The sequence below is a fragment of the Lontra canadensis genome, unplaced genomic scaffold, assembly GCF_010015895.1.
Source record: "Lontra canadensis isolate GAN:19392208 unplaced genomic scaffold, GSC_riverotter_1.0 scaffold1, whole genome shotgun sequence".
Classification (NCBI taxonomy): domain Eukaryota; kingdom Metazoa; phylum Chordata; class Mammalia; order Carnivora; family Mustelidae; genus Lontra; species Lontra canadensis.
This window is the reverse complement of record NW_022630995.1, coordinates 119687059-119710492: the sequence shown is the minus strand read 5'-3', so window position 1 is coordinate 119710492 and position 23434 is coordinate 119687059. Positions and strand designations below refer to the sequence as shown.

Below are 23434 nucleotides of genomic sequence, written 5' to 3'. Positions count from 1 at the left end.
TATGATTATTAAATTTCAATTAGGCAGAATTTTTATTTAGTAAAATGTCATTGTAATAAATTTGTGGGATATACACATAAACACAATACATAAACATTTGCTGTTTGTAAATCTTTACATTATTTAGAGTGTTATATTTTACTATAATTACTATAATATGGTTCTGAGAAATTTCAAGTCATTCTATTTTTTTTTAAGATTTTATTTATATATTTGACAGAGAGAGAGAGAGAGAGACAGCGAGAGAGGGAACATAAGTGGGGGGTGGGGATGGGAGAGGGAGAAGCAGGCTTCCTGCTGAGCAGGGAACCCACTGTGGGGCTCATCCCGGGACCCCGGGATCATGACCTGAGCTGAAGGCAGCTGCTTAATGACTGAGCCACCCAGGTGCCCCAATTTCAAGTCATTCTTAACCTGAATCTTACTGATAATGGTTTATGGAACCACATGACTCTTGAAAGTCAATAAGATCTGAGGATTTAACTGTTTCCTAGCCCTTATTTTTCAGTTAATCAATAAAGTCCTTTGTGTATTTTTCTTCATCTGTTAAATGAAGATAATAATATACATCATAGGGATATTGGAAGCATTAAACAAGTTGATATTTGTAAAATGCTTGGACGAGAGCCTGGAACATAGTAAGTGTTCAGTAGATGTTAGCTGCCCTATAATTATTATTACTTTTTATATTATGTAGAGATTGAAACATTCTGTACATACACTTGATGGATTGATATAGCAAACAAGTTTTTCATAATGATACTTTGTGCTTTTTTAGTATAGTTGACACACAACACTATATTAGTTTTAGGTGTACAACATAGTGATTTGACAAGTTTATACATTATGCTATGTTCAGCACAAGTGTAGCTACCATCTGTCCCCATACATTTCTATTGCACTATATCGTTGACTGTATTTCTTATGCTCTGCCTTTTATTCCCATGGCTTACTCATTCCATAACTGAGCGCCTGTATCTCCCACTCCCCTACACCCATTTTACCCATTCTCCTACCACTTCCCTTCTGTCAACACTCAGTTTATCCTGTACTTATAGGTCTGGTTCTGTTTCTTTTTGTTTACTTACTGTTTTGTTGTTTTTAGATTCCACATAAGCGTGAAATCATGTGGTATTTGTCTTCCTCAGTCTAACTTATTTCACTTAGCATAATACTCTATGTCTTTCCATGTTGTAAATGGCAAGATCTCATCCTTTTTGTGGCTGAGTAATATTCCTAATATTAGTGTATCTTCCTAATCTGATTGTCTCTTGATGGACACTCAGGTTGCTTCCATATCTTGGCTATTGTAAATAATGCTCAATAAACATAGGATGCATGTATCTTTTCAAATTAGTGTCTTTGTTTGGATAAATGCTCAGTAGTGGAATTACTGATTCATGTGGTGTGTCTATTTTTTTAATTTTTTGAGGAACCTCCATACTGTTTTCCACAGTGGTTGTAACAATTTATATTCCCATTAACAGTATATGAGGGTTCCTTTTTTTCTACATCCTTGCCAACACTTGTTATTTCTTGTCTTTTTAATTTTGGCCATTTAATTTTGGCCAGCACCCAGTTACCCCCTCCCCCCACTCCCCTCCCATCCAGCAACCCTCAGTTTGTTTCCTATGATTAAGAGTCTCTTATGGTTTGCTTCCTTCTCTGATTTTGTCTTGTTTTATTTTTTTCCTCTCTTCCCCTATGATCCTGTTTTATTTCTTAAATTCCACATACCAGTGAGATCGTATGATAATTGTCTTTCCCTGATAGACTTATTTCGCTTCACACAATACTCCCTAGTTCTGTCCAAGTTGTTGCAAATGGCAAGATTTCATTTTTTTTATGGCCAAGTAACATTCCATTGTGTATATATACCACATCTTCTTTGTCCATTCATCTGTTGGTGGACATCTGGGCTTTTTCTGTAGTTTGGCTATTGTGGACATTGCTGCTATAAATATTGGGGTGCATGTGCTCATTCGGCTCACTACATTTGACCTTTGGGGTAAAACCCAGTAGTGCAATTGCTGGGTCATAGGGTAGCTCTATTTTCAACTTTCTGAGGAACCTTCACACTGTTTTCCAGAGTGGCTACACCAGCTTGCATTCCTACCAACAGTGTAGGAAGGTTCCTCTTTCTCCAAATCCTCGCCAACATCTGTCATTTCCTGACTTGTTAATTTTAGCCATTCTGACTGGTGTGAGGTGGTATCTCATTGTGGTTTTGAGTTGTATTTCCCTGATGCCAAGTGATGTGGAGCACTTTTTCATGTGTCTGTTGGCCATTTGGATGTCTTTGCAGAAATGTCTGTTTATGTCTTCTGCCCATTTCTTGATTTGATCATTTGTTCTTTGGGTGTTGCGTTTGGTATGTTCTTTATAGCTTTTGGATACTAGCCCTTTATCTGATATGTCATTTGCAAATATCTTCTCCCATTCTGTTGGTTGTCTCTTGGTTTTGTCAACTGCTTCCTCCATTTCCCTGATGATTAGTGATGTTGAGCATCTTTTCATGTTTACCATCTGTATGTCTTTATTGGAAAAATGTGTATTCAGGTCCTCTGCCCATTTTAAAATTAGACTATGTTTTTTTGGTGTTAAATTATAGAAGTTCTTTATGTATTTTGGATATTCATACTTTATTGGATATATCATTTGCAAATATCTTTTCCCATTTAGTAGATTGCCTTTTGTTTTGTTAATGGTTTTCTTTGCTATACAAAAGCTTTTAATTTTGAGGTGGTTCCAATAGTTTATTTTTGCTTTTGTTTCCCTTGCCTTAGGAGACACATCTAGAAAAATGTTGATGTGGTTGATGTCAGAGAAATTACTGCTTGAACTCTCTTCTAGGATTTTTATGGTTTCAGGTCTTACATTTAGGTCTTAAATCCATTTTGACTTTATTCTTGTGTATGGTATGGTGTTAAGAAGTGGTCCAGTTTCTTTTGCATGTAGCTATCCCATTTTTCCAGCACCATTTATTAACACAACTATCTTCTTCCCCATTTTATAGTCTTGCCTACTTTATCATACATTAGTTGGCTGTATAATCATGGGTTTATTTATGGGGTCTCTATTCTGTTCCGTTGATCTATTTGTCTTGTTTTTGTGTCTGCACCATACTGTTTTGATTACTACAGTTTTGTAGTATATCTTGAAACCCAGGAGTGTGATATCTCTAGCTTTTTCTTTTTCTTTTTTTTTTTTTTTTTTTTTTTTACCCTCTCAAGATTGGGTATTTGGGATATTTTGAGGTTCCATACAAATTATTTGTTCTAATTCTATGAAAAATGCTGTGTGTATTTTGATAGGTATTGCATTGAATCTGTAGATTGTTTTGGGTAATATGGACATTTTAACAATATTATTATGATCCATGAACATGGAACTTCTTTCCATTTGTTTATGTCATCTTCAATTTATTTTCATTAATGTTTTATAGTTTTCAGAGTCCAGGTCTTTCACCTTTTTGGTTAAGTACTTGATTAAGTGTTATTCTTTCTGGTATAATTATAAATGATGTTGGTTTCTTAATTTCTCTTTGTGCTACCTCATTATTAGTATGTAGAAACACTACTGATTTCTAGGTATTAATTTTGCATGCTGTAACTTTATTGAATTCATTTATTACATCTAGTAGTTTTTTGGTGGAGTTTTTAGGATTTTCTGTGTATCATGTCCTCATCAGTTTAACTTTTACCAATATGGATGCCTTTTATTTCTTTTTCTTGTCTGATTGCTATGGCTTGGACTTCCAGTACTGTGTTGAGTAAAAGAGAGGAGAGTGGGTATTCTGTCTTATTCATAATCCTAAGTTCTCAGTTTTTCATCATTGAATATGCTATTAGCTATGGGTTTCGTGTGTGTGTATGAGAATGTATGTGTATATATACATACTCTAACCTCACTTTGTTGAGACATTTTTTAAAAATCATTAATGGATATTGGATTTTGTCAAATGCTTTGCAACTATTGAGATGATCATGATTTTTATACTTCATTTTGTTGGTAGTGGTATATCACATTGGTTGATTTATAGATATTGAATCATGCTTGCATTTCCAGAATAAATCCCCCTTGATCCTGGTGAATAATCTTTTTAGGGTATTGTTGTATTTGATTTGCCAAATTTTGATGAGGATTTTTGCATCTATGTGCAAGAATATTGACCTGTAGTTTCTGGTTTTTTTGTGGTATCTTTGGTTTTAGTATCAGCGTAATGCTAGCTTTGTAGAATATATTTGGAAGTTTTCCTTCTATTTTTTTGGAATTGTTTGAGGAGAGTAAGTATTAATTATCTACGAATGTTTGGTAGAATTGACCTGTGAATCTGTCTAGTCCAGGGCTTTAGTTTTTTGGTGGTTTTTGATTAGTGATTCAGTTTCTTTACTTTTAATCAGTTTCTTCAGATTTCCTGTTTCTTCCTGATTTAGTTTTAGACGATTGTATGTTTTTAGAAATTTATCCATTTCGTGCTTGCTTCGGCAGCACGTATACTAAAAATAGAAATTTATCCATTTCTTCTAGATTGCTCAGTTTGTTGGCTTATAATTTTTCATCATAGTCTCTTATGATCCTTTGTATTTCTGTGGTTTTAGTTATTACTACTGTCTTATTTCTGATTTTACTTGGGTTTTTTCTCTTTTCTTGAAAAAGATAGTAGTCTTGGCTAAGGTTTATCAATTTTGTTTATCTTTTCAAAGAACCAGCTCTTGGTTTTGTTGATTTTTTTTTCTACTGTGTTTTTTTGTTTCTATGTCATTTATTTCTGCTCTGATCTTTATTTTTTCCTTTTTTTTCTACTGACCTTGGGCTTTGCTTGTTCTTTTTCTAGTTCCCTGAGGTGTAAGGTTAGGTTGTTTATTTGAGCTCTTCTTTCTTTAGGGAGGCCTATATCACTATATTTTCTTCTTAAACTGCGTTTACTGTGTTCCAGAGGATTTTAGATCATTATGTTTTCATTTTCATTTGTCTCAATGTGTTTTTTTAATTTGTTCTTTAATTTCTTTTGGTCCTTAGTTGTTAGAATCATACTGTTTAGCCTCCATGTTTTTGTATTGTTTCCTTTTTTTCCTCATGATTTACTTCTAGTTTCATACAATTGTGATTGGAAAAGATAACATGGTATGATATTAATCTTCTTAAATTTATTGAGGCTTGTTTCATGGTCCAATATGTGATCTCTTCTGGAGAGTGTTCCATGTGCGCTTAAATGTTTATTCTGTTGTTTTTATTTTTTTAATTATTTATTTTTAAAAGTTTATTTGTTTATAATCTCTACCCTAATGTGGGAGCTTGAATTTACAACCCTGTAATCAAGAGTCACATGCTCTACCAACTGAGCCTGTCAGGTACCTCTCTTCTGCTGTTTTTAGATGGAATGTTCTATATGTATCCGTTGTATCCATCTGGTCCCATATGTCATTTAAAAACACTGAATCTCTTGTTGATTTTTCTGCCTGGGTGGTCTATCCATTGATGTAAGTGGTATGTTAAAGTCCTCTAATATTATTATTTTACCATCAGTTTCTCTCTTTATGCCCATTAATATTTGCTTTCTGCATTTAGGTGCTCCAGTGTTGGGTGTATAGTTGTTTACAATTATTATATCTTCTTGTTAGGTTGACCCTTTTATCATTATGTAAAGCCCTTCTTCGTCTCTCATTAGTCTTTATTTTAAAGTCTGCTTTGTCTGATATAAGTATTGCTACCCTGCTCCCCTCCACCCCCACTTCCATTTCCATGGTTAATGCACTGTCATCACTTTGCTTTCAGCCAGTGTCTTTAGATCTGAGGTGAGTCTCTTATAAACAGCACATAGATGGGTCTTGTTTCTTTATCCATTTTGCCATTGTATGTCTTTCGATTAGAGCATTTAGGCCATTTGCATCTAAAATAATTATTGATAGATATTGCTATTTTGTTATTTGTTTCCTGGTTGTTTTTGTAGTTCTTCTCTGTTCCTTCCTCTCTTACTCTTTTTGTGTGTGTGTGTGTGATTGATGAGTTTCTATAGTCTTATGTTTGGTGTTCTCTCTTTTTATTTTTTGTTTATTATAGGTTTTAGGTTTGTGGTTACTATGAGATTCATATATAACATCCTAAGTAAATAGCAGTCTATGTTAGTTAAATGGTCATTTAAGATCTAATACATTCTTATTAAAAAAAAGAAAGAAAAAGAAAAAAAATACCTTTTCTTTTTCCTCCTCCCTTTTTATTCCCGCCTCCATGTTTTATGTATATGTGATCATATTTTACTTTTTAAAAAAGGTTTTATTTAATTGAGAGAGAGAGTGTGTGTGCATGAGAGAGCACAAATGGAGGGGGAGGGGCAGAGGGAAAAGCAGATACTACCCCCCCACCCCTCCCACCACTGAGCAGGGAGCCCAACACATACATGCCTTGATCCCAGGACTCTGAGATCATGACCTGAACAGAAGACAGACACTTAACCAACTGAGCCACCCAGGCACCCCTACATTCTTTTTTTTTCTTTTTTAAAGATATAGTTATTTATTAGGATGTGAGCAGGGGGAGGGACAATGGGAGAAGGAGAAAGAGAATCTTAGGCTCCACACCCTGTGTGGAGCCTGGTGTGGACTTGATCTCACAACCCTGAGATCATGACCTGAGCCAAAATCAAGAGCCCAAGCCTTAACTGACTGAGCCACCCAGTGCCCCATGTCTTTTATTCACAATTTTCTTACGTCTACTTATAGCCATTTCTTTTCTACTTAAAGAAGTCCCTTTGGGGTGCCTGGGTGACTCAGTTGGTTAAGCCACTGCCTTCGGCTCAGGTCATGATCCTGGAGTCCCAGGATTGAGTCCCGCATTGGGCTCCCTGCTTGGCAGGGAGTCTGCTTCTCCAGTTGACCTCTCTCCTCTCATGCTCTCTCTCTCTCTCTCTCTCAAATAAATTAAAAAAAAAACTTAAAAAAAAAAAAGAAGTGCCTTTAACTCTTCTTCTAAGACTCATTTATCTTTTATTTGTCTGGGAAACTCTTTACCATTCCTTCAAATTTAAAGGATTACCTTGCCAGATAGAGTATTCTTAGCTGTAGGGTTTTTTTCCTTTCAGGACTTCGAATATGGCATGCCACTCCATTCTGGCTTGCAAAGTTCCTGCTGAAAAATCAGCTCATAGTCTTAGAGATTTTCCCTTGTAGGTAACTTTTTTCTCTCTCTTATCAAATAACTTTCATTCAGCTGAAATTCAGGATCTGTTTTTCTGTGTCCATATATTTGCAAGGGACTAATTCACGTAATTAATGCAGGGGATGCTTTTTGAATTTATTACACAGAAAATATTGGGTATTTTGGAGAACACAAGATTATTTCACTCAACAAACTTTAATTTAAAATGCTTTTTATGAGTAGGAGAGGTGGCCTTTGAGTAAATGCTAAAGTATACCTCGAAGTGGTAGAGAAAATTTGTTTATTTGAGCTCATGAATCTTATATTTTATAACATTGCACAACAAGCACATGTTTTTTGTTCTTAAACAGGTTTCTGCATGTTTGTGCTGAGCTTGGTGAAGAAACATTATCGTCTGCAGTTTTATATGGTCTGTATTAACCATAAGTACATGTAATAAAAATGTGCTTGCCTTTATTTTTTTTCTATAGTGAGAAGATCTAATCTGCTAGTTGATGTTTTGCCTAAATTTGAGGAGTATTTCAATTTTGGATGACTGTTACATACAAAAGGTTTAAGTTGTACAATTCTTGAAGATTTTAAAATTTTAACTGGTTTCAAAGTATCTATGATATTTTTCTATGGACAATAACTATCTTTATTTGTCCTTAGCTGAGCATAAGGAGAACAGAACATATATTTTCCTGGTAGCTGTGGTTAGTCACACAGTTAATTGCAAATTCTTTTTGGCCTAAGGTGTTTTATGTAGTTTATCATTGAATTGTGCTTAGTATTTTATGAAATTTATCACTGTGTATGATGAATTTTTCTTATTTTCTTAAAAGGTAGCTAATTATAAGAATGTAAAATGGAAAATATAGTATTTAGATCTGTGAATTCATGTATTAATAAGGCTTGTTTTGGATTTGGATATATTTCCTATTTTTTATGCTTTGCTTTTCCACACTGAGACATTCTGCTGAGCATCATCACTGGGAAACTGTAATATTTCTTAAATTTCTAATTTGGGGGAATCTTGAGGAGAGTCAAATTATCCATGAAAATCTAGAAACCATCAAGATGAGTTAGAAATAATAGAATCTCCTATGAAAACATAAATTTTATTGGAAAAAAATCATTTACGCATTTTGAAGCGACCAAAATGAAAGAGAATTAGATCTTCTATGCAGATAAAAATAAAACAAATATATTATAAAACCTCATTTATTATTTGCCAAAATGAGAAATAGGTTTATTATGAATAAATCCAAATCTTAAAATTTTTAAACATTTTATAAATTCCAGTCAAAATTATGAGACAGATATAGAAACGTTAAGATATATATTTTTTTCCCATTCACATTCTACTCATACAAGTGATGCTAAAAAAAATTACTAAAATGGCATCTCTCAGGCTAGATGGACTTGATGAAACACACAGGTTTGAAATTTTGAAATTGAATACTGTCCTTTAATGGTACTGTAAAGACCAACTTTCAAGTATGGAATGCTGGTGTTTAAGAGTAACTGGTCCCTGTTGGTTTGAGTTATCTGAAGGCAGAAATAACTCTCTATGGGAAAAGTTACCATAATGAACTCTGAAAAAAGAAGAGCTTTTAGCATTTTTAATGCAGAATGCAGCCAGAGCAAAATGGTCCTCTCTAGATGCTGTAAGAACAGCAGAAATTTCTCATTATCATTTTAATCTAATGATTCAGGATTATTGTATATTTTGTATATGTTTTTAAATTCAGTAATGTTTCCAAGTATTGTTAGCATTCCATTTTTGTTTAAATTAAGATTACTTTGTTCAATGTCTTCATGGTTTTAAGGTTCCAGTAGACCCTCAAATGACTATAATTTACTAACAGCGTTTATTTTGTATGTCCCTATCTTACAAACTTTGACCAAAAGTCATGCTAGAAATTTGTGTTTCAAAATTGCTCTTGCTTCCAGGGCTGCACTGATCAGCTATGCTCACTAATTGTTGTGTTGTTGGGCTATTAACAGTTCGCATGGACTCATGTCACTCTACTGATAACAGTTACTCAGTCACATCTTGTCATCCAAAATCTGTTTGAAGGCATGATATGGTAAGGGGACGGCATTATGCTGCTTTGTATTTATGTCCTAGCCTTTTTAAAGCTCTTTCAGTTGGGCAGTGTCTTATAGATTTCTACTAAAATGTACTCTTTGTTGTTGCTCTATCACTAAAATATCTTACTGAGTTTTGCTTTACTCTTTGACAACTGAAGACAAACACTTCGTTAACAACTTGAAAACCCTTCTTTTTCGGCTTCCAAATAAAATGCAGGAAGTCCTCATAAAAGCTCCAAAAATTAATTACATTTTCAGTGTTACTACATCTTATGTGTCTTTTTACAAAGCATACACAGATTTTAAAAAGAGTATATTATTTTTGTGGAATGCAAAAGAACATGAAAGTTGGCTTGTGAGCAAACACTGTGCTGAATGAAAGTTGGGTAGGTTCCACTCTGCCTTTATACAGGAGTGTCCAGATTTCAGATGGAATTACTTGCTGTCTAGCAGTGACTTGAATATTCAGAAAGCATTTTTTTATTAGTTTAAAATTATAAAAATTATTAGTTAAAAACATAGTGGAGAAAAATGATTTAAGAAATCTGGCCATGTTATCCCCACATTCTTTTTAAACCCATTAGTTAAAATCTTTTATAGTCAATAGGTCTTTGTCAAGATAAAATCCTTCACAGCTTTGTGTTTTGTTCTTGTTTTTTTTTAATACCAAGGGGTGTGTGTGTGTATGTGTGTGTGTAAAATGATCAGAATCATTTTGAGATTCTCTTCCACATACAAACTTTTAATTGATAGGGGGCAGCTACTGAAATTAGTAGGTTCTATAAAAGTAGCAGGGTTTAATATAACTATAGGCTAAGGTAGAATTAAAATTGATAGTTCTTCCCGAGAAAGAATTTGTATTAAGTGCTTGTTACAAATTTATGAGATTATATTGTGTCTAAACAAATGACTCCTTTCCATTTTGAAAGACTGCTTATTTTAATTCTTTGTGCTGTTATAACTTGTTTCTCATAAAATCGAAATTTGAAAGTCCATAGCTATAGAAATGGATTGCTTAATATTAAAATTAAATTGATTATTTAATATTTTCCTTAGCAATATTCTCCTGATATGTTGGTTTATTTATAGATTTTTCTCTGCTGAATTGCATTAAGCTGATCTGGGCAAATTTACTTGATATATATCATTTCTACTAATGTTTTGGCAAATGTTCTGGATGAGGCTGCAGTATAATCCAAAGGGTTATTGCATTGGTTCTTTATGAGTCATAACCTGTATAAATGTTTGACACTTAATCATATGGACTTTTTTTCTGATTTTCTTTAAGGTTCCTTGTTCCAATATCAAGTGTTATTTGCAATGACATAACTGCTTACCTTTTTGGATTTTTTTTTGGGAGGACTCCATTAATTAAGGTAATGGAACAATATCTTGAGCAAGCCATTACCATAACCTTAAGATGAGCCACTGGAGAAAATTTCCAACAATTTGGTGCTGTACTACATTTTTATTTGTGAGGTGCTTTGATTTTCCCATAGCTGTATTTAACAGCCACAGTGTAGGGGCAGTGAGCCATATTTCCCAATGATTCCATCTGGATACTTTGTGAGATAGTCTCTTGGCTGCTCAATAAGGACCTGTCTCTATCAATTATCCTTCATCTTGTGAAGGCTCATTTCATCTTTCGGCTGGTTTCTTTCCATTAGCTACAGTGCAAGTCTTCCTTCTTCCATTCCATTGTAGCAACCCTACAAACAAGTCTTTCCTAGACTCTGCTCCTTTAGCAATTATTTTGAAAGGGTACACTTAACCATCTTCACATACTCATGTCCATCTGTAAAGCTTTTACACCCAAACTCATTTCAAAAAAACCCCTGAGGCCCTACAATAAAATACTGGTGATGCAAGTAATAAGTAAATGTTAGACAAGGGAAAGAAAAATACACATGAGCAGATCATGTGGTTTTGCCTTTGATTTGGTTCTACTTACAGTCAGTGGAGGCAAAGAAGGAAATGAATTGTTATACGGTTCTCATTTTGGAGAAGAAACAAACCAATTCCTCATGGAAAAATCATAGAACTAATTACTTTTAAACAAACTTTTCATGTTGGGGCTTTAGATAGGATTCACTCCATTCATGTGTCAGGCAGAATCTTTAATAATATTCCCACAAATATGTTAATTGGCTCTTTGGATGTTACTACACGAAGGCAGTTTGGAGGAACTGAGACGGTTGTGCAGGTACCAAACCTGTTTGATCAGAATGATACGAGGCGTAAGTGTTCCCAGAGGAAAGCATGAAGTGCTTATCCTTCAAGAAAATCTTCCATGAATTCTTCCCCACATAGGAGTCTAGCATACAACATCGGGCTGAGCTGTAGGGATACAGGCAAGCAAGCTAAATATATATATATTTAAACATTTCTAAAGCTGCTTCAGCATAAGAGTACGTGATTAAATATTCAAGGCTTCTATATCAGATGAGAAGTTTTTGGCTTTGGAAGTCTTGAAAGAGGTTGTTATGGATGTGGAAGAATGTTACTGTCTGATTTTGAACATAGATTTCTAGTGAATTTAGGGCTGGATTAGTTGTATAATATACCCATATGTAATTAAACAAGTTAACCTCTAAATCAGTTTGATATAGATCAATTTAATTTGATAAGTTATCTTTATTTTTTTTTCTTGAAGATTTATTTATTTGAGAGAAAGAGAGAAAACACAAGTTGGGGGAGAGGCAGAATGAAGGGGGAGAGAGAATCCCCAAGAAGACTCCCCGCTGAGCACAGAGCCTGACACAGGGCTCAGTCCCAGGACCCTGAGATCATGACCCCAGCCGAAATCAAGAGCCAGATGCCCAACCCTGAGCCTCCCAGGTTCCCAATTAAGTTATCTCTGAAATAATCAACAGTCACTTTTCAATTTGAGTCAGCTCCTACTTCATGACAGTAATACTGAATTATACTAGGAAATGGTGTGTATCACTCTCATCTCTGTGGCAGAATTGTTATCAGATTTATCAAGAAACTGTTTCTATCAACGTTTTTGGCTTTGGCCTTTCGTGAACATCGTTAAGACAAGAGGTCTATGAAGAGATCATGTAGTTTAGCCTGTCACCTGTTGCTGTCTGCATAAACTTCTGTCTGATATTTATTTGGCTTCTGCCCTCACCCATCCACTGAAAGGGTCATCACAGAGGTCATCAGTGATCTTCTGATGACCAGATCCCTGTGTATCAGTCCTTATCTTATAGGATAAGGCAGTTAGTGCTGTCCACTCCCAAATCTTTTCCTCCTGCCCCTGCATCACTGATTTCCAAACTTTCCTCCAGATTTCTCTGCCTGAATGCCCCATTGACTGAGAAACAATAGCCGGAATCTGAAACAGTATCTATTCTTAGAAGCACAACATGTTCCTTTCTTCATGGAGACAGACATAGATTGTGACCAAAGGGAGAAGGATATGTGAATACTTGTGGAGCAAATACTGTATCTGGAGTGTTTTGCCATTTCAGAAAGAGGTCTGTCATATGCATGGCATTTTGGGGAATATACAAAAATCTGATGTGCTGCATTGTCCATGTTTTGTGATATTCTGTTTTTTGTCAGTAGTAGGTCAATACAGATCGTATGTACTTGGAATGAGTACATCTCATCCTTATTGCAAGAACTATGCTCTTGTGGGGGTTTATATAAGCTTTAAAGTCATGGGTTGATTTTAATCTAGAGTTTATAGTTCTTTGAGAGAGAAATAAGTTGAGGTTATACAGAAACAGACATATATTCACAGTATGTCAAATATTTGAGGGTCTAATATGTTGCATATTACTAGAGAAATTTGCACAAATAAGTCAGGATCATGGAGTGAAGGAAAAAGGGTTGCAGAGCCATTCCAATAAGAAAAAGTAAGGAGAGATGTATAAGGTATTGTGGGAATTTACTGAAGAGAGTTTGCCTGTGTATTTGTGTGTTTTGTGAGTGGAGTAACTCTTTTCAATTTATTTGACCTTTTTTAGTTGTCGCCTAAAAAGACTTGGGAAGGATTTATTGGCGGTTTCTTTTCCACAGTCGTGTTTGGATTCATTGTGAGTTTTGCTGGGATTTTTATTTACATTTTGGAAAATGATGGCAAGTTTTACTAATCTATTCTAAACCTAAAAAAACTGAACCACAAAATGTTAATAATGTATTTATTAAAACCCACTAAGCAGAACCAGTTTTGTACCCCAGTAGCTCTGATCATGGCCTCATATCAGAATTACCTGGGGATCTTTTATAAAGTCTATGTCCCAGCCCTATCCCAAGTCCGTTAACTCCCCCAGCTGATTCTAATGAACAGCTAGGCTTGAGACCCATTGCTGTGCTGTTGTGTTTTGGTAGTTTCTAACAGTTGTTCTGCCTTCAGGGGGACCCAGTTACTGGGATAAGTAGTGGCTTTGAGTAAAGCAGAGAATATTAATGATATTGAAGAACTCTGCCTCCCTAATGCATACCGGCTAGTTTACTTAGTGGGTACTGCTGTGAGCCCAACTTGTAGGAAAAGTTTGTTAAAAATAATTGGCATTTACTTTTAGATATGCATAACAGATATTGTTAATGTTTCAAAAATTAGTGTACAGTTACAGAATTTAGGTTTTTATTAAAAGAGGTCTTGTGAGAATCGAAGGTTATAATAAAATGGCTGGATAAAAGATAAGTATACAAAAACTGTTAAGTTTAAGTTTTTTATAGAATATATATATATAAGCATATATATAATTGTTATTTTCATTCACTGTTTCATGGACTCTTGCTTTGTTATTCAGGCTGCCTACATGTTATCCAAATACCAGTACTTTGTCTGCCCAGTGGAATACCGAAGTGATGTTAACTCCTTTGTTACAGAATGTGAACCCTCTGAACTTTTCCAGCTTCAGAGTTATTCACTTCCTCCCTTTCTAAAGGCAGTGTTGAGACGGGTAAGATAAATATATATAAATAAATAAATATAATATAAATATAAATATAGGATCCTGTATCCCAAAGATGAAGGTTCATTTAAAAGTAGCACTAAACTTCTGTCCCCTTGTGGTTTCCCTTTCTTGAACATAAAATGAATATTACTATCACAAACCAGCTGTCTGTTTGGAATTTACTTACCTTGTGGTTTGAATGATTATTTATGGTAATTTACCTTGTATTTGTTTTGAAAACATTTTTCAGTATTCCTTAGATTTCTGCAAATCAAATGGGTTACAGTGAGCTTCACTTGTAACCGGTAGGAATGGACTCAATTTAAAGCTTAATTAAAAAGGAATCAACAGCTCAAAGATTCCTTGACTTTTAGGGGACCTTTAATAGTGCAGAAAGCTGCTGCTTCTAAAAAATCAGTTTCCCTTTGAAAAGCATACTGTTGCCATTTGAAGGTAACGTTGAGGCCTCTCACTGGAGGATGTTGACATGCTGTCCATTAGAACCCTGCTGATCTATGTCATCAAGACTGGTGGGTGGTTGGTTAAAGTAAGGAATCAAATAGCTGCATGTGTGTGCTGTGTACCTGTGTGTATCTGAGATATTTTCACTAAAGTCCATAATTTTTGAGGAGGAGGTTAACCAACAAATTATTTCTCTCCTCGAGTATGCAATACATGGAATCTAAGAGTTTTTTTCAGTGTCCAAGCCATCTGTTATCTGCTGTAAAACTTTTTGGTACTACCAGTCTTTGAATGGGACAAGGACTTTGCTTTGAGAACAGGTCCAGAGACTGGTGTTCAGAATGATCTTTCTAGAGCCTACCTATCTATGCGCTGTCTGCAGTTTATAGTTCCAGTCTATTTAAAGTTGAACAAGAACCAAGAATTTACTAAATAATTTGTGTGGAGAATTATTCTCAATTTCTATTATCTCCTCCCTGAATCTTTTATGACTGTCTTGCTGATGCTCAATTTGCTGGTCTTTTTTTTTTTAAAGTAAAAGACAAACTTTCCCTTCATTTTGTCATATACAATTAAAGTGAAATAAAATACAAAAGTTATACAGTTCTAGTAAGAAATTCAGAAATTAACTCAACTGATTCTTGGTAAACCTACAACTCAAGTGTTGTAGAAGTTTCTGTATGAACTAGAGTATCCTGCCAACTGCAAGATTTTAGTGTGCGTGGTGCTGTCAGAATACTTAGAGGGGGGAATGGAGAGTACTGGCTAAGTAGAGGATGGGAATGAGAGATTACAACACATTTTTCTCCCATGATCCTGAAAGTTTATGAAGTTACCAAAAATGTGGTATAATGGTTTGATTTAATATTTATATCATAGTTCTTAGTGGAGGTGGCATGCTCAAATACAATATTAATGCAGTTAAATCCCTTCCCCCTTTATTTTCTCTTTAGGAAACAGTGAGCTTGTATCCTTTCCAGATACACAGCATTGCTCTTTCAACATTTGCATCTTTGATTGGCCCTTTTGGAGGCTTCTTTGCCAGTGGATTCAAAAGAGCATTCAAAATCAAGGTGTGTGTTTAGAATCTTTGTTATTATTAGAGAATATAAGTAGAGAATACAATATAGTTGTAATTTGGTTCTCTCTTAGTCTCCCACGTTAAGCCGCTGGGCAAAAACTTTTACATTCTATTTGTTTCAGCCTCAGAGAAATGCATCCTGGCTGATTCGAGTATATTCTCTCTTGTTAAATTTGGGACAGGCCATGTTAATACATTTTAAAGTGTTATGTCAGCCACATTCATAGAATCGGCGTGTGTCAATGTTGGGACAAATGCAGAATCTTAGTGCTTCAAGTTCTCCTCCAAAAATCCAGCTATGAATCGTCCAAAGTTTATGTGTTGTGCCACAGTCTCACTTAAAGAGACAAGCAGGAGAACCTTTGGATTTAACCATCCATTCTCCTAGATCTGGGGTCAGTAAACTCTTTCTGTAAAGGAAGAAATCATTTATTAAGCTCATTGTAGCTACCCAACTCTGAACTCTGCCATTGTAATGCAAAGCCCTGTGGCCAGTATGTCAACAAATGGCCATGACTGGGTTTTAATAAAACTTTATTTACAAAATAGGTAGTGGGCTAGACTAGGACTATGGGACAGTTTGCTGATCTCTTTTCATGACACATAAAATTATCCCTATATTTCATTTAATTTGGATTCTCAGAAAGTCACATGTATTTATTATCTTCGCTCTTGTGCCATTGGGAGTCAGAGAATAGCTATTGAAAGTGGGGTGAACAGGGCAGGCCTTTCTGGAGGAGGTGGCATTTGAACAGGGGCCTGAGAAGAGAAGGAGTCCTATAGAAAAATCGAAGGAAGAGAGTTCCAGTGAGTGCAAAGGAGAGGAGGAGCTTAGCCTGTTTGAAGGGGAGTGAGAACACCCTGACTGTGGTAGAGAGGCAGCGATCAGACTGCAGAAATTGGGGGATCACACAGGGCCGCCGAAGCCAGGGAAATAAAAAAAAAACTCACTTGGTGAGCGCTTAAAATGGAGAAGACACTATGTTCGGTGGAATGCAGCATGCAGAAGTGTATAAATGTCTTTGTTCTCAAGCTGCTCACCACCTACTGGGGGAGACAACATGTGCCCACAGTGAACCCCAGCAAGAGCTGCCCATAAAGACTGTCCTGTCGAGGCTGCAAACGGCAGAGTGGAATTGAGTTACTATGGTTCTCTTGTTGCTTCTGAGAGTAGGGAGGAGAAGGAAGGAAAGGAAATGCACTGTAAAAAAGTAACCAAAGAATTTTTCAGTAATTGTTTGAAACAAAGAAATGTTACATTTGGGATGGTATTTTCTTTAGTGGTCTCTAATGTGAGGTTTCTTCTTGAATGATAGATTATTTTGAGTGTTCAAAATGAAGGTATAATAGCTGTTGCGTTTAGATGTTTTTAGGTCGCCTGCGTACGCTAGAAGAGCATTCCGTCATTTCCATGTCCTTTGCACCCAGACAGTGGGTATGTCTAGAGAGTCCACTTGAGAGACTTACTAACCATTTCCTTCACTTGGGGCATTTAATGGACTAATGTGCCCCACATGATCTATTTTGATTTTCCTTTTACCTCAATACTTAAAGAAGAATATACATTATTGTAGCAAAATATTTATTTCGGAGTAAAACTATTAGAATTATCATGAGTCAGAACTAGTTGTACATCTGTCAACAACACTAAAAAGAGCTCCTCAAATAATTTCTGGGTAAACAGAAAAGTCAGCTAGAACAGTATCAGATTAATAATAGCCAGTAGCGCTTTTGATTTAGAAAAAGCTTTACCAACTAAAAATGTTAGTACTAGATTTAATTAATATTTAATTAGTGTTACTTGACTGCTTTTAGTCAATTCGCTAATCATTTGAATGTGGGTACATATTTGAAAGACGTGGTTTTAACTTGTGAGACGTGCTCTAGTAAGTCTGCCTTTAGTGAGGAGATCCAGTAGTATTTTTCTTCAGGTCCCTAGTGCCAAGAGACATTTACAGGTAGGAGTTTTATAGCAGGTGATTTTTTGAAAATTTGCTCATATGTTTATTTGTTTCTGAAGGATTTTGCAAACACCATTCCTGGACATGGCGGGATAATGGACAGATTTGATTGTCAGTATTTGATGGCAACTTTTGTGCACGTGTACATCACAAGTTTTATAAGGTACTTTTAGATTTTTAAAAATGTTTTATTAAGATGATTTCTTTGAATTCTCATTTCCATAGGTATTAGTTTGAACGAATTACTTTTCTGTCAGTGGTAATTATAATATAAAAAGGGAATGGCAGCCCCTGGAGTTGGCGTCACATTGTAGCCCTGAGAAGTATGATTAAGAAAAAATGGTTAAATTATAATTATTTTACACACATTTGCATAACTTAAGTAATAGTATATATCATGGTATTTAATAGGACCAAGGTAAAATCTAGGTAATGTGGGTGGTAGTGAATTGACTCATCAGATTTCTCATTTTCTGTGGTATACAATGATAGTGAATACTAAGTAAAAAGGAGGAGGGTGTAATAATTCATCCAGTCCACCAGCTATTGCTTGAGTGCCTGTGAAGTGTTGGGGAATGTTCCAGGCATGGATATAGCAAAGAACAAAACAAACTCCCTGCACTCAGAGCTTATGTTCTTATTGGGGAGCTGGAGAGAGAAGGGGCAGAAAAGGACAAAAAACAAATTTAGTTTGTTAGCTGGTGGTAAGTGCCATGGAGAAAAATAAAGCAGGCCAGAGGATTATGGTTGTATGGGGGGTGGGGAGTGGGGTGGGGGGGTATGGAGAAGTGGGGTGAATGGAGGGATGTTGCTTTTTTGTATAGGGTGGTTTATTCTTGTTATTAAACCATAAGGTTTGGGGGTGCCTGGGTGGCTCAGTGGGTTAAAGCTTCTGCCTTCGGCTCAGATCATGATCTCGGGGTCCTGGGATGGAGCCCCACATCGGGCTCTCTGCTCAGCAGGGAGCCTGCTTCCCTTTCTCTCTCTGCTTGCCTCTCTGCCTACTTGTGATCTCTGTCTGTCAAATAAATAAATAAAATCTTCAAAAAATAAAAATTTTAAAAAAACCATAAGGTTTGGGATCTGCCCTAAAATGCTAGTTTGTGGTGTGAAAACAAACCACAGCAAGCAACGTTAACTTCATTTTCCACAGTCTCTGCAGAGTAGCTGACCACAGAAAACATGTATTTCCTTCAGAGAGTATTTAGAAATTCATATTTGTAGATCCCCAAACACATATTTTAAAAATATACCCAGGGCAATGTTGGAATTTTGTATTAATTTTTATTTTTCTTGAGCAGTTTGTTAGGAGTTTATTTCATTAATCTTTCCAAAGAATCAAATTCTGGCTTTGTTAACTTCGTGTTTCATTGATGTCTGCTTGCATCTTTCATTCCTTCATCTTTCTAAGACAAAATTTGGTGTTGCTTTTTGAGCTTCTTGAGATAAAGCTTAGTTTATTGATTTTCAGCCTTTTGTCTGAAATGTTCATCCAAGACTATAAATTCCCTCTTAAGTACTGCTTTACTCTCACCTTACATGTTATGTTTGCATTTTCATTCTCAGTTACAAATACTTCCTGGTTTCCAGTATGATATCTGCTTTGGCATGTGGGTTATTTAGATGTGTGTTGATGGCTTTCCAAACAAATGGATTTCCTCATTCTCCTTCCTTTATTGACTTCATTTTACATGGTCAGAAAGCATACTCTTCATCATTTCAGTTTCTGTTTATAGAGACTTGTTTTGTGTCCAGTATCTTGTCTGTTGAGTATGTGTCCGTGTGCCCATGTGCATCTGCATGGTGGGGATGTAGGGCTGTGAGTGTTAGCTACATCTTCTGTACTCATTGTTTGTTTCCATTTTTCATCTTTTCAGGAAGAGAGCTTTGTCAAAATATCCCACTGTGATTGTTTCTTTTAAAACATTTATCTATTTATTTTAGAGCGAGAGAGCACAAGCAGGAAGGGCAGAGGGAGAGAGAGAATCCCAGGCAGGCTCCACAGCCAGCATGGAGCCCAACTCAGGCCCAACCCCATGACCCTGAGATCATGACCTGAGCTGAAATCAGGAGCTGGATGCTCAGCTGACTGAGCCACCCAGGTGCCCCTCCCCCACTGTGATTGTCAATTTACTTATTCCTAGTCTGACAATTTTTGCTTTATGTATTCTGTGGTGGCTTTAGGTATATACACATTCAGGACTGTCCTGTCTCCCTGTTGAATAACTCCTAATATTGTTCTGTAATGTCCATCTTTATATACAATTTGCTTAAAGCCTATTTGGTTGGATATTAGAATAATGGCATCAGCCTTCTTTTGGTTAGTATTTATATAGTGATTGTCAATCCTTTTATTTTTAGCATTCCTTTATCCTTATTTAAAGCATGTTTCTCTTCTAATAGGCATATAGATTGACCTTAGTTTTGTTTTTTTTTTTTAAATAACCCAGAGGACATTTGTCTCTTTTTCTTTTTAAGATTTTATTTATTTGAGATAGAGCATGCACGTGCACGAGAGAGAGGGCACGCATGTGTGCACACATGAGTGGGGGGAGGGGCAGAGGCAGAGGGAGAAGCAGATTCCCCACTGAGCAGGGAGCCCAATGAGATCATGACCTCAGATCACAGGACCCTGAGATCATGACCTGAACCAAAGGCAGATGCTTAACCATCTGGGCCACCCAGGTGTCCCTAACTTTTATCGTTTTAATTGGAGTGTTTAATCCATTTATATGGCAGTTCCTGATATATCAGAGTATTAGTAATTAATGAATCCTTTGGACTCTGTTTTCAGATGGTGGCAGCTTCTGGGCATTAAATCACTTTTTTTTTTTTTTAACCCGTTCTCTCAGTAGAGAAAAGTCATGCTGAGCCACGTTGTCTACCATTTGAAAGCAAATATTTAGACTAATAGAAATACAGGGCTAGTGCCAGGGTGCGTCTTGCTGGGAGCACCTGCTGACATAATTTTGTATTTAGCTGAACTTGCTACAATACTCTTCCTTTCCTCTGTGGGTCCTTACTCTGGGTTTGTTATGAGGTTGCTGAACCTTTTGATTCAGCAAAGACAAGCTGTGCCCTGACTGGAGTAGACAGTGGCGGTGAGAGACATCTGGCCACACTTCTGGCAGATGTGGAGCTAATCCTCGTGCACAAAGGTGATCCAGGGGATGGATGATCTGTGCTGTGGTGTGGTTGGTTTAATCAAAGACTTTTGTTGGGATATCCCTAAATAGCAGACATTTCCTTGTTACTGGGTTTTCTGTTTCCTAGAATTCCATTTGAACTGAACAGTTCTAAGAAATTTAGTTACCTGTATAAATGTCCTTCTCAGAATTCAGTGCCCTTCTCCATATATCTTTTATGTGTTGCTGTTTTCCACTGGATTTTACTAATGTCTCTTTCCAAGAAGTGAACAATAATCTGTTTTTCATATTCAGATGGACTGTAGAAATTGCAGAGAACAATACATATATATTGATATTGGAATTCTGTTCATTCTGAATTTGACAATATAGCACTGTAGAAGATCACACAGGTGTAAATGAGTTGAGTTCCAGAGTCGGGGCTGGGGGGAGTTACTATAACCCCTGACTATATGAGTGTCAGAGCAGGGAAAGAGTGAGAGTCCTGTTTAGGACCTTTTCTGATTCAAGTGCAACATGGAAGGGTGGGAAAAAGAGGGCTGGGGTCGGGAGGTAAGGGGGTGGGGGCTGTTGGAGGAGACTTTCCTGGGAGAGAAGGGTGAGCATGCCGTACCACTGCCTCATTGTTGCCTTGCTTCTCCCTGGGCTCACTTCGCCTCCGCTGGAACTTCTGTCAGGTGGGTGAGGAGGGCAGGCTGTCTGCCTCTTCATCCTCCTTTCAACTAGAAAAAACCCACTTTTGTTTCCTATATTGGGGTTCACCGAAGACTTTCTTTGGGCAAAGCCTGTGACATCTACTGTCGATCCTGGGTAGGGGCTTCAGTGCCAGGTGTGCACCTTAGTGTCCTGTCTCGTGAACATTCATAATACCCTAGGGGCACTTATTGAAGTTTCTCTGAAGCTAAAAATTTAAGGTATATTTTCATGTCCTCTATAGCTTCATCCACTGGGACTTTGCTCCCTTCCTTAAAGGATGGTTCTTGAGTCTTGACCAGTCAGGATTCGTTCCCTGTCCCCACCTCTAACTCAGGTTGCTCCTTTGAGATGTTTTGTAGAACTGAGATCTGCGCCCCCTAGATTGCCTACTGCTGTTCAGGCATTTTGTGTTTGTGCATTCTTCCCAAATGTACTGTATGCCTCTCGGTGCCAAATATCTATGGGGCTTTTTCTCCCTCAGACACCAACATTGGGCACTAAAGCGAGCTTGATCAATGAAGGTGGTTACTCTACACTTACGTGCATGATTTAGTTTCAGTTGGAAGTATGTGCTTCCTTTGGGTCTCTCCAAATAACATGAGCTTGGCCTTTTCTGCTTTGTTACCAGGGGTCCGAATCCCAGCAAAGTGCTGCAGCAGTTGTTGGCGCTTCAGCCGGAACAGCAGTTAAATATATATCAAACCCTGAAGACTCATCTGATTGAGAAAGGAATTCTACAGCCCACCTCGAAGGTATAGCTGGATCCAGAAAGGGAAGGACTAATCATAAGGAGTTCTACAGGAAAGCACTGACCGATAAAATTTTGTAATTGCACAGAAAACTGGTTAAAAATGCAATAGATTGAAGTTTTATGACGCGAATGTCTCTTCTCGAAATTACTGTGAATATTTAACACTTACTTGATCTAAGTTATGAAATAAGTAGCAAATTATCAGCAAAAAAATCCTGTACTTTTTCTAAAGTGTATTCTCTGATGTTAACTTCCTTCCCCCGACTTGCTAGGTTTCATAATGTAAAAGACTTGTGTTTTAAAGAGTCAAATGGAAAAAGAGTAAATTGAGGATGTCTTAAGATTGCATCTGGCATTGTGCCCTTTGCACAAATATTTACTTTTGTACTTGGAGCTGCTCTTAATTTTAACAAAATGTTTTGTGTAAGGCACAATAGGAAGTTAGTTCTCCTGCACTTCCTCCTCTCAGTCTGAAGTCCTTTCTGAAGGGCTGAGTTGGATCCAAAAAAGAAAAAAAAATCTTGTCCGTTTTTCAAAGAAATAAGTAAACATTTGCCAGGGGAAAACATGCCATTTTTAGGTAGGTTCAAAAAGAGCAGACATCAAAGTCGACTCCTGATAAAATCATTTGGAAAAACATGACAGTTGCAAAAAAAAAAAAAAGTCTTCAAGAAAAACAAAGGAGAATTCTGCTCTGAAAGACATGATTTAGGCATCTTTCACAGATTCTCTCCACAGCCGATCACAGCTCAGGAGGCCGAGGATAGAGATGAAGGCCCTGGGCCACCTCTTGGTCGAATCCTCTGCTTTTCCTTGTTTCCTAGTGAACTGGCATCCATCAGTTCTGCAGCCTCAAGCCCGTAAGATCAGTGTAGGGGGTAGTGAGCAGGGGTGGTGGCTGACGCAGAGCTAGAGGGGCCGTCCCCAGCCGGGCTCTGCAGGCCTGTGTCCCAGGGGGCCTCCCTGCTGGCACCCTGGGCGGGCAGCCCTCGGGACACTCACCTGGCGAGGAGGAAGATCGGCCCGCAGACTCAAGCCCAGGCCCACTCCCTGCTAACAGCTCATCTTCGCTCCCTTCCTCTTGTACATCATGTCATGAAATCTGAGGACATCAGCTGATGATTTTTTTCTTCCAAGAATGAAAATCAAGCAGAAGTGATTCTCATCAAGAACCAAAAGCACACGAATGC

The 23434-nt window shown here is 36.9% G+C and overlaps 1 protein-coding gene across 2 annotated transcripts in view; it reads left to right on the top strand.

The window, feature by feature from the left end:
• The window catches only part of CDS1 (CDP-diacylglycerol synthase 1), a 62825-nt gene extending 39918 nt beyond the window's left edge, over positions 1 to 22907 (top strand). The window contains exons 6-13 of one of the 2 annotated variants that reach the window (XM_032862513.1): positions 7509 to 7567; positions 9148 to 9230; positions 10523 to 10610; positions 13212 to 13280; positions 14001 to 14153; positions 15563 to 15682; positions 17711 to 17814; positions 22122 to 22907. In XM_032862513.1, the coding sequence (XP_032718404.1) occupies positions 7509 to 7567; positions 9148 to 9230; positions 10523 to 10610; positions 13212 to 13280; positions 14001 to 14153; positions 15563 to 15682; positions 17711 to 17814; positions 22122 to 22251 (806 nt within the window). In that variant the 3' untranslated portion in view covers positions 22252 to 22907. The remainder of the gene's footprint in view (positions 1 to 7508; positions 7568 to 9147; positions 9231 to 10522; positions 10611 to 13211; positions 13281 to 14000; positions 14154 to 15562; positions 15683 to 17710; positions 17815 to 22121) is intronic. The other variant, XM_032862521.1, reaches the window with a different exon arrangement.
• The last annotated feature ends 527 nt before the right edge of the window (positions 22908 to 23434 follow it).